Raw genomic sequence first — 12,136 nt, forward strand, 5'->3', positions numbered from 1 at the left:
GCGAAGTGGGCGTCCCTGTCAGTTAAATGCTTCCACGCATGCGTCGAAGTCATTCGACGCATGCGAGGGATGGCGGGCGCTCGGACATGTACGGTAGGTCTGTACAGACGACCGAACATGTCCGAGCGGGCAGGATTCCAGCGGACTGTTTTAAAACAAGTCCAGAAATATTTGCCCGCTGGGAAAAGGCCCGGCGGGCAAATGTTTGCTGGAATCCTGCCGCTCGGGCCTACACACGACCAAACATGTCTGCTGAAACTGGTCCGCGGACCAGTTTCAGCAGACATGTTCGGTCGTCTGTACGGCCCATAAGATACGAGTGGCGTAAGTCTCCTACGCCGTCGTATCTTAGGGTGCATATTTATGATGGCCGCTAGGTGGCGCTTCTGTTGTTTGCAGCGTTGAATATGCAAATGAGCAAGATACGCCGATTCACGAACGTACGTGCACCCGTCGCAATTAGTTACACCGTTTACGTAAGAGATACGCCGGCGTAAAGATAAAGCTGCTCCCTAGGTGGCACAGCCCATGCAAGGTATGGACGTCGGAACAAGCCTCTCTTTTTACGTCGTTTGCGTAAGTCGTACGCGAATAGGGCAGTGCGTAAGTTACGTTCACGTCGTAGGCAGTGTTCGACGTATCTTAGGCATTCTATCCGACACATGCGCACTGGGATATGTCCACGGACGGCGCATGCGCCGTTCGTTAAAAACGTCAATCACGTCAGGTCACGAACCATTTACATAAAACACGCCCCCCTGTTCTTCATTTGAATTAGGCGCGCTTAGGCCGGCCCATTTACGCTACGCCGCCGTAACTTAGGAGGCAAGTGCTTTGTGAATACAGCACTTGCCTCTCTGACTTACGGCGGCGTAAAGATAAAGTCTTTACGGCGGCGTAAAGATAAAGGCGGCGTAGCGTAAATACGATACGCTACGCCGGGTCAAAATTAAGCCGCCCTACCTAAATCCAGCTATTAGTGTCCGATTTGTCCACCACACTATCGCAGTCCTGCGGTGAGTCACTGATAGCCACCATTACTACAAAAAAAAAATATGTCCCCGGATTTCATTAAAAAAATCTGGTCACCTTAATGTGGAGGTTCACCCCGAAATGTTAATTTTTAACATTAGATTGATGCTCATTTTGTCAAGGGGAATCGGGTAGTTTTTTTAAAAATGAAGTAGTACTTTCCGTTTTAGAGAGCGATCTTCTCCGCCGCTTCCGGGTATGGGCTGCGGGACTGGGCGTTTCTATTTGATTGACAGTCTTCCGACAGGCTTCCGACGGTCGCATCTATCGCGTCACGATTTTACGAAAGTAGCCGAACGTCGGTGCGCAGGCGCCTTATAGAGCCGCACCGACGTTCGGCTTCTTTCGGCTACTCGTGACGCGATGTATGCGACTGTCGGAAGCCTGTCGGAAGACTGTCAATCAAATAGGAACGCCCAGTCCCGAAGACCATACCTGGAAGCGGCGGAGAAGATCGCTCTCTAAAACGGTAAGTACTGCTTCGTTTTTTTAAAAAAACTACCCGATTCCCCTTGACAAAATGAGCATCAATCTAATGTTAAAAAATGTTTTCGGGTGAACTCCCGCTTTAAGGTATAAGCCAGCCTATGAATGAACTTACTGACAAAAAAATAATCAAACGGATATGTTTATTCATAGTGGGAATGTATATGTTTGTGGCTTCAGAGGATGAAGAATACCGTGTTCAAGGAGTAGCTAAAATGATCCGGAGGTTTCTTACACAGGTATCTGCATTGGAAAAAAAAATCCATTTAGCACAGCATATTGCTGAGTTTTCCAACGTAACCTTAAATAAACTTCCTAAATCTTCAGTTTAGCTGATGATATTGGGTACAAATTCTACACTCTGAAGTGTGAGCTGGCTGAGATAGCAATGACGGGGCCAAGAAAATAATTAGCATGTTCACAGCCTGGACTCAGCTGTTAAACTGAAATAATATGACAATCCCTCTTATTACAGGCACGTGTTTATGAGACAGTGTTATGTGCCAGGGCTGAATCCGCTGTAGTGAAATGCTGATGGTTCTTACTTTGCCTGGAAAGAGTTAACTTTAAAGGTGTAATAAATAGCAAACGTTATTCTGGGACCGAACGCCTGGAGCAGTAGCTGCAGTAAAAGCCAACAATTTGCTGTAGTATGAAGCAGCTATTAAAGATGTGATGTTGACTTGTAACTGTTGAGTATTGTTATTGATAAGCAAATTGTTGCTATTTCATTGTCAATTTTAGTAAATTGTGCCTAGTATCAGCCACATTTTACACCATATTTCCTGGCCATTCTGGCAGCTTTGAGCATCAAAAGCAACACATATAAATTGTAGACATTAGAAAACGATTCCCTGTCATGGTTAAATTCAAGTTTATGGACATCACAATATGGAGGGCTTATCAGAATCTGAAAGCTTCCTTAAGCAAGGGGGCCGCCCAGATCACAGGCCTCCTAATGTCAATGAGTATGGGGTTCATAGTACCCCTACTCATACACCAAAAAAAGCGTAGTGTAAAAAAAGACAGTAGTTTATGACAAGTCCTTTGAAAAACTAAAATAAAAAAAAAATGTTATTTAAGAACTTTCAGGCGGCAGAGCTGGAAGACTGCAGGAGCCTTCGTCGGGAGTGGGGCGCATTTTTTTCTTTTCTTTCGGGTTAGCGGTGGCGGCGAGCATTGTGATTGACAATGGATCTACACCGGGGGACATTTTTAGAATTTTTGTCTTTTAACCCCTAGGCACCAAGCGCATTCCAATATTCGGCCTCTCAGTGGCCGTGCCTTGGCACAGAGGGGCCACATTTTTTTTCCGTGCATTAGCACCGATAAATTTGTGCCAAGAGCACGCGCCCTGCGGCTCACAAAAATCTCCCAATCGCTTCTTACGATTGAGAGTTTTTCGATCATGTAACCGCCAAGATAGCCAATAATGGCGGTTACATGGTCACAAGCCCAGCCCCACCTTCTGGGAATCCCAAACGCAGGAACCAGTGCCAAGGGGTCAAAAACTGCCTTCTTTTTACACAACACTTTTTTATTTTTGTGTATGAGTAGGAGTACTATGTACATGGGGGGGGGGCTGAGATCTGGGGGCCACATTGTTAAAGGGGGCTTCCGGATTTCAATAGACCCCCTACCTGCAGATCCACACAATCCTGGCCAACATCGAGACAAGGTGCTTTGCGCCCATGTTGAGAGCATGTGGCCTGGTATGGTTCAGGAGGGGAATGCTCACTTGTCCCCCCTCTTTCCTGATCTGCAGGGCTTCATGCTTGGATAAGGGTCTAGTGTAAATTGGGGAGCGGCACACCATTTTTGTTTAACATTATGGTATGGGGGTTCCCCTCAAAATCCATACCAGCTCTCAGCAGGGGACCCCGCTGAGAGCAGATGACTCATTGGTTGTTAAGGATGCAGCGGACACCCAGTCCTTAACAACCATGACAGTTACTGGTTGTTAAGGAGAGGACGGCTGCTGGCATCCTTAACAACCAGCTATTTAAAGCCTGTGTTAAGGATGCCGGCTACCGCCGGTGTTAAATTTACACAGGCTTTTACTACTAAAATGTCACATGACTTCAAATAAAAAACTCATGCGTCATTTTAGTAGTTTTTTTTTAATGAATGTCACAAAACCTTTTGTACGGTATCTTAAAGGGGTTGTAAAGTTTTGTGTTTTTTCACCTTAATGCATCCTATGCATTAAGGAGAAAAAACACCTTGCAATCTCGGGCCACCCAGCCCCCCGGTTTTACTTACCTAAGCCACGAAACTCCGTGGGCTCGTTCCCACAATGGTTTTCCCCAGCTTGAGGCGGCTCGTCATTGGAGATTGATAGCAGTGCAGCCATTGGCTCCCGCTGCTGTCAATCAAATGAATGACGTGGCGCTATAGTTGCCGGCTGTATCACAGGAGCGTGCCCACAAGCTAACCCGATTGGGAGAGCGCTTCCCAAGAAGGGGAGGAGCACAGACAGCCGCAGAGGGACCACAGAAGACGATATATATATATATACCTTTACAATCCCTTTAAGATACCACTTTGTAAATGGAGCTCAATAACACTATACCAGTTCCTCATCGTACCCATGTTGTACAGATCCCTCTAACACCTTTAGGGCTTACTGTAGTACCACAACAAATTAAGTGAAGGACTATTCTTTCATGACTGATCAGTCCCCTTTTTAAATACTCTTTTAAATACATATTTTGTATTCTCATACTTTTATTGTACGAGTATAAACTTTTTTTCACTGTCGGGACATGGAAGGTTTACGATGAATTTCTAGGGCCCTGGTCACACTTAGCTTAAAAACCAATGTTTTAGGGATTTCTAGAGAGCTGTGACATAACTGGGAATAACTGGTAAAGCGCTTAGACCAGACTCTATGTACAGGCACGGTTTGATGGAATAGCAAGAGGAATGGGTTGCTTTAAACCACAAAATCTTACATTTAGACCCTTGCCTATCTAATAAGTATTCTGGTATAGTTCCTTGATGCAGATTTTGGAAACAAGGTCCCAGTGGTTAATAGGGACATCCTTAGTGTTTAACTATTATCAAAATAATGGCATTGAAATAAATAGTTGCTACAACACAAGTTTACTAATGGCCATTGTTAAGGAAATGGATTGATTGGAAGGGGTTGGCTTGAGAACAGAATTTTCGATTGCTAATTGCATAGTTTGTTGGAATCACGGTAGGGAGTGAAACTCTGGCCTGTAATTAAAGAAATTAGTTGAACAATGGCCCAATTTAGTGTATTCTAAGTTGCTGGGATCACTCCAACTATTTCTGTTTCCCCTTATGTCTATCAGAAGCACAATTCTATTTCTATAGGTATTTCAAGGACATTCTGTGTGCTTGACTGGTGCCGAATACAAAGAGTGTTGGCCAGGCTCCTTCAACAATGTATATATCTACAAGAAAAGCAAAAATTCTCTTATTTTTATTTTGTTTTTCCAAGTAGTGTTCTTGACAGCTTGCTGGTATATTAAACATTCTATGCAATCTGTCAGTCAGATGCTTTTTTGTAGAACATCCTTATACACCAAAGATGTAAAGATCTGGAATATCTCCATAACAAAGCAATTTGTTGTTGAGCTGATTTATAAAATATGAAGACTATAAATATTCATGTATTGCCACTTGCAACCAATCAGATTTTTCTTTCTCTAGCCTACATGCAACAGCATCTGGAATCTGATTGATAGCTGTGGACAGTTTACAGGTTTCTTCCAGTTTTCAAAGGGAACCTGTCTGTAAAATTACTGTATATGTAGTTTAGTCTTGAAAACCAAAGCACTGTAATAAAATAGTATTTGTATCTAAACTCCAAAAAAAAATTTTTTTATATTGCCACGTACCAGTCATTAGTTGTGCTTTTTGGGCTTTTTTTTCTTAATTTTTAACCGGTGTTCCCACAAGTAAAACTCATTTTGTCTTTGGGTGACAACATTGACTTACTGTGCTATATCTATGGGGGAGCAGCTTTACCACCAAAGACTCCTCCCCTAAATTGCACTATAAACACCAACATAATCTTCATTAAATAGGAGGTGGGTGTTTGGTAGTTGACTGGGAAAGGTGATGACATTGATTGATTGCAAGGTCGATAGGTATTTTCTGTGCTGGCAAAAGATGTACTTAGTCAAAAAAAGAAGCCCAATGCAGCAACCAATCCAAGAGCCTGGTAAGCTACACTTTATATTTTTTCTTGGGGTTAGATAGGCTTTTGCGTACCCTGCTCCCTTTCTAGGCGACACACCAAATTCCAGCATAATTTATATGTTGATAGGGGTGTCGGTGCCCATCAGCCCAGCAATCAAAAAAGCTGATCTAGTATCTGTTCCTCCTTTGGGACAATGATGAGTGAATATGTCCTAAACATATATTTATTAAAGGCTAAAATCTTGCTTGTAAAGTGAAACCCTTGGTTCATCTATCGTCATCAAGAATGATCTGAGTTATTGTTTTCTTTGCTATTTTGTTGGATTTACTATTTTTGGTTAGTTTTTTTTTTTTTTTTACCATATCGGAGATAAGATCATATCTTACCAAAAACTTTTAGCGTAAAGTTAAATGTTTATAAAAATTGATGTTCTATGCATGACTAAGTCAAATTTGAGCTTTTTGGAACGGCCTTTAGGATAAGTTGGTTTATATCTCATTTCATTTTGTTCTGTAAACCTTTTTTTCCTAATAAAAATGCTTAGTAATAAAAAAAATTGCTTGTAAACCAATGCCACATATGTATTGTTCTTGTTTGAGAAAGAGAAGATATGTCCTTGCCTGTGATTTTTTTGAATAAATGTAACTGATCCCATATTAGATATTCTCTCTGATTATTAGGCAGATTTGTCACCCCCTGATCGGGTGAAACATCTGCCACAGCCATATTTGGCCAATACATGACCACTTCCGTTGTCCATATCATATCAGAAGGCTTGATGTGTGGATAGGACCATTTTAAGAAGAGGATGGGGAATAGGGACCCCATTTTTTAAATTGACCACCAGACTCCCTAGTAGTCCTGGATTTGGGGGTCAAAGTCCACTCTGTTTCACATAAGTCTTTCTGACTGTAGGTAGATTTTGAGTAATATAGGCAGAGTATCAGATATATCAGACATTGACATAGTGCCAGGCAGTAGTGGGATTTATGCTGGCCAGCCCAGGCTACGCCCCTAGAATTAAGAACCATTGAGTTTTCCGTAGGTATTCTCTAACTTCAGTTTTTGATATGTTTGATGTGGCCCTAGGTCTGAAGAATAATGCATCAAGTTTGGCTATCTGCAGGGCTGTTTTTATCGGAAAATAGGTACAAGAACTCAATCACGACCCCCCCGCCCCTTACACACACCCTACAAACCACCTAAAATAGTGGGTTTGGTAAAATGTCACTGATGGTGGGAGGGTCTTAACAGGGTCATTAAATACCAGAAGTGCATTATGTACAGAGTGCAGAGTTCATGAAGGGGGGGACACACAGACTGCAGAGTTCAGGGTGTTCTACGTAAATAGTGCAGAGTTCAGAGGTGTGCTGCATACAGTGTGCAGAGTTTAGCCTTCTTCCACAGCTGCTTACCTCTGCACTTCCATCCACATCTCACGTTTACCCCTCTTCAGCTCTGACCTCTGCATGCAATCCCTCTCTACTGCCCCCATATTCTCCCCATCTTTTTAAAAGCTCCACCATCTTCCACATGTCTTATTTTTGTTGCTGTGTTAAGTTGAAGCACCCAGTACTTCCCCGCTTACTGTGGTTGGCTCCAACACTTGTGGGGAGATCATCCAGTGCTGATGTTGGCATTTGCACTGCACCCCGGGTATCCACATCTCCCTTGTCCCCATCCTTCACTCAGTCGGAGCCACTCGGGAGATCAGATCTGTGGGAGCTGTTGGGAGACAAACTGTCACTTGTAAGCATAGAAGTTGGACTTTTGTGTTTTCAAGTAATAGTGGTGAGCAGGGAGCAGAGGGACTGAGTTTCAGCTGAACAAAATCCCTGGCTATCTGTATAAATGTTGAAATCTCTTTAGTACATGGTTGGACATACCTCAGGCCCCTTTCACATGGAGGCGTTTTTGATGCGGTACAGCGCTAAAAATAGCGCTGCTATACCGCATGAAAAAATCATGCCCTGCAGGCTTCAATGTGAAAGCCTGAAGGCTTTCACACTGAAGCGGTGCGGTAGCAGGACCGCTCCAAAAGTCTTGCTAGCCGCATCTTTGGAGCGGTATAGGAGCGGGGTGTTTACAAATCAATGGCAGAGGTGCATTGCGGGTGGTATTAACCCTTTTTCGGCCGCTAGCGGGGGTTAAAACCGCATTGCTAGCGCCGAATATCACGGTAAATACGACGGTATAGCGGTGCTACAAATAGCGCGGCTATACCGTCAACGCACCTCCACTGCCCAATGTGAAAGCAGCCTCAGACAAAAGCAAAAAGATCAGATCTTGTAGAATTTGTAGCTGAACATTGAGCCTTTAAAAATATGAGTGTTGATCTGAGTCTTTACTAACACAATATTACCTAATCTCACATGGTTTAAGGTAAAACATCAATGTACTTTATCCTGCCTTTCCTTTTCCATCTGTAGATTGTTAATGCGTTTTCTATTTTGATTGCAGCATTCTAGCCACAGCTGGAACTCACTTTAATACTCACGTGGACCTGCGAACATTGCGGGCAGTACGTGTTCTCCGACCGCTCAAGCTGGTCTCGGGAATTCCAAGTAAGTTTAATTTTTTTACTTTTGTTTAGAAACATTATGGTCATTTATAATATTTGCAGTATTTTTTTTTTAAATCCTTTTTAGTCCAAAAATGTTAATTTAAACTGAATCAACTTCAAACTGGTATGTATGTTCTGTTATGTTGGAATCCCATAAGTCAGTTACAATCAGAAAAAGTGGCAGCTGCTCAATCAGCTTAAAACTGCACATTGGGAGCATTCATTTTCAAATATATGTGGATGCTGCATGCTGGGTCATGGCTCCTCTGTGTCATGCAGTTGCACTTTCATCTGTTAGACATGTATTATAGCATTACAGAAATGCAAATGTATCCAGTGCAACTCCATTTCTCCCTATGATGCCTAAACATGAAAAGCCAATACTTGCTAACAAAGCAGTGAAAGACTTTTCATATGCATGTGCTTAATAAAAAAGTAAAGAAAAAAAAACGACTTTGATCAGTACACAATGAAAGGGGTAATGTGTTATCAGCACAAAACAAGAACTAAAATATTGAGCTTCCTTAGCCAACAGAGGACCTCTCTAATTGGTTTCTTCTTAAACTGTTACTAAACCCCCAACAGAAAAATCAGTCTGTATAAGCAGTAAAGCTGATGCTTGTTTTACTCACTGTAAAATAGCAAAAGATTCCGCGACTAGTTACCTAAATAATATACATAAAAATATAAAATATATAAAGAGCTGCTCCTCATAGACAATGCTGGATTGTGAACGTTATGTGTGAAGATAGAGGGCGCTAGATACTAAACACAATTAACAATTAGTACAAAGTGTCAAACCCAATCATCAGCTACCTGATTCAAGAATGAATAGTAATTGTATCAACATATGTAAAAAATGTGGAAATAAAATTAACTAAAAATATAAATTAAAGTCCCAAAATATTGCAGACAGTGCTGCACATTTTTGATAAATGTGATTCAATGTGATCAGATATAGAGTCTTTGTGGTCCCAATAATATAAAGAAAGAAAATTATCCAAAACTCTTCAATTAAAGTGATCTTCTTAGAAGGAAAAAGTGCCACCACCACACTTATAATCTTCAATTCCACCCAAGGTGCTTTGTATATATAATGCTCTTACCAGAGCTTGTTGACCACTTTAGTGAAAAAGATGGTCATACAAGCTTATGCAGGATTGTGCCTGCGCACATGAGGATATGGAGAAAACTGATAGTAGATCCAGGAGCTCCAAATGGGATATATATGTAAAAAAGGGAGAACCAGGGAGATGCCAATAGCGTGATAACGTTTAATTTAAAAATTCATTAAAAACATGGAAAACAGCCAAATGGCCTCTTACTTCAAAGGGTGCCCACCCGGCACTGAGGCTGCAGACTTGCTACCGCCAATATGCGGTTCAAATTACGGGCTCGAGGGGAAGAAGCTGCCGCCGTCACACCACCATAGGAACCTCGCTGTCGACAGCACAGAGCGGGGGGACGTCACGTGACCAGGGGTCACGTGACGTCCCCCCCGCTCTGTGGTTTTCTCCATATCCTCATGTGCGCAGGCACAATCCTGCATAAGCTTGTTCTGTGTACTGTGGAAGACCAGATATAGTGAATGCAGGGTCCTGGGTTTAGTAACACTTTAAGCCCAGCTCCAGGAAATCTGAAAATTCTCCCTTTGAGTGGGGCTGCACCTGCACTGCAAGGGTTAACTGGGTTGAGGGAAGAGTAAAAACACTTTTATTTAACTTATTCTCCGCTCCCCCAAACACACGATCAGAATTTCCGTCGGGATAAACACAGATGAATTTTTCTGACGAAATTCCGTTCAAGCTGTCACACTGTCACATCAAATTCCGACCGTACAAAACGCGGTGACGTACAACACTACAACGAACTGAAAAAAAATTAAGTTCAATGCTTCCGAGCATGACTCGACTTGATTCTGAGCATGCATGTTTTTTTCTCCGTCGGAGTTCCATACAGACGAACAGAATTTCCCATTTTTTCATTGAAAAAATTAGAACATTGGGGTAGATTCACAATGGAGATAAGACGGTGTATCTCCAGATACGCCGTCGTATCTCTGAGTCTGGCCGGTCGTATCTATGCGCCTGATTCATAGAATCAGTTACGCATAGATTTCTATTAGATCCGACCGGCGTAAGTCTCTTACACCGTCGGATCTTAACTGCATATTTACGCTGGCCGCTAGGGACGTGTACGCTGATTTACGCCTAGAATATGTAAATCAGCTAGATACGCAAATTCACGAACGTACGCCCAGCCGACACAGTACAGTTACGCCGTTTACGTTAGGCTTTTCCCGGTGTAAAGTTACCCCTGCTATATGAGGCGTATATGCGGCGTACCAATGTTAAGTATGGACTTCGTTCCCGCAAAGAAATTTGAAAAATTTACGTAGTTTGATAAGTCGTCCGTGAATGGGGCTGGACGTCATTTACGTTCACGTCGAAACCAATACGTCCTTGCGGCGTACTTTGGAGCAATGCACACTGTGAAATTCCACAGACGCCGCATGCGCCATTCGTGAAAAACGTCAATCACGTCGGGTCATGGTTAATTTACATAACACACGCCCACCTATTCACAATTTGAATTAGGCGGGCTTACGCCGTCCTATTTACGCTACGCCGCCGCAACTTTCTTTTGAGAATACGGAACTTGCCTGTAAAAGTTGCGGAGGCGTAACGTAAATAGGATACGTTACACCCGCACAAAGATACGCCATTCTACGTGAATCTACCCCACTGTCTCTTTCTAAGTACGTCAGAATTTCTGATGGAAAAACTCTGATTAGGGCACACACGGTTGGAATATCCGATGAAAAAATTCCGTCTGACTTTTTCCATCGGAAATTCCGATCGTGTGTACAGGGCATAAGGATTGGTAAGCTGCAATATAATAAATCTTTCTTTTTGGGTTTAATACTGCTTAAAGTCAGACATTCTGAGTACTGAATTGCTATGGTGCTCTGTGAATGTGGAAGCTCAGTGAGTACCAGGGAAATTTCCCGCCTCTGACCATTGAAATTGCACTTGTATCTTTAATCTGAATTAGGCTGTCAGCACTGTGTCATGTTTTTCTCCTACAGGTTTACAGATTGTCTTGAAATCCATCATGAAAGCGATGGTACCTCTGCTACAGATTGGATTGCTGCTTTTTTTTGCCATTCTTATGTTTGCAATTATTGGACTTGAGTTTTACAGTGGCAAGCTACACAAAGCCTGTTACAGGAACCAATCAGGTAAGCTCCCTACCACATCATATGAGAAGAAATCTCTGTCTGTAATGTGACAATAACCTTAACCACTTGCCTACTGGGCACTTAAACCTCCTGCCTGCCCAAACCAATTTTAAGCTTTCAGTGCTGTCACACTTTGAATGACAATTGTGCGGTCATGCAACACTGTACCCATATGACATTTTTATCATTTGTTTCCCACAAATAGAGCTTTTTGATGGTATTTAATTACTCCTGGGTTTTTAGTTTTTTTGCTAAAAACAATGAAAAATTACCCAAAATTCAAAAACAAACAAAAAAACAGTTTCACATTTTGTTATCAAATTTTGAAAATGGGTACATTTTTCTCCTTCATTGATATGCGCTGATGAGGCTGCACTGATGGACACTGATAAGGTGGCACTAATGGGCACTGATAAGCACTGATGAAGCGGCACTGATAGGTGACACTGAGAGGTGGCACTGATGGGCACTGTTTGGTGGCACTGATGTACACTGGTAGGTGACACTGATGGGCAGCACTGATCGGTGTTACTGATGATGAGGCACTGATGGGCATTGATTTGCAGCACTGGTAGGCAGTCATACGTGGCACTGGTAGGTGACACTGTGGCCACTGGTAGGTGGCACGGTGGGCACTGGT

At 42.6% G+C, this 12,136-nt stretch overlaps 1 protein-coding gene across 5 annotated transcripts in view; it reads left to right on the forward strand.

The window, feature by feature from the left end:
- Positions 1 to 12,136, forward strand: part of CACNA1E (calcium voltage-gated channel subunit alpha1 E) — a 265,360-nt gene that overhangs the window by 79,530 nt on the left and 173,694 nt on the right. For all 5 annotated transcript variants that reach the window (XM_040360246.1, XM_040360249.1, XM_040360245.1 and 2 more), the window contains exons 3-4: positions 8,153 to 8,256; positions 11,344 to 11,496. In XM_040360246.1, the coding sequence (XP_040216180.1) occupies positions 8,153 to 8,256; positions 11,344 to 11,496 (257 nt within the window). The remainder of the gene's footprint in view (positions 1 to 8,152; positions 8,257 to 11,343; positions 11,497 to 12,136) is intronic.

The sequence above is a fragment of the Rana temporaria genome, chromosome 7 (assembly GCF_905171775.1).
Source record: "Rana temporaria chromosome 7, aRanTem1.1, whole genome shotgun sequence".
Classification (NCBI taxonomy): domain Eukaryota; kingdom Metazoa; phylum Chordata; class Amphibia; order Anura; family Ranidae; genus Rana; species Rana temporaria.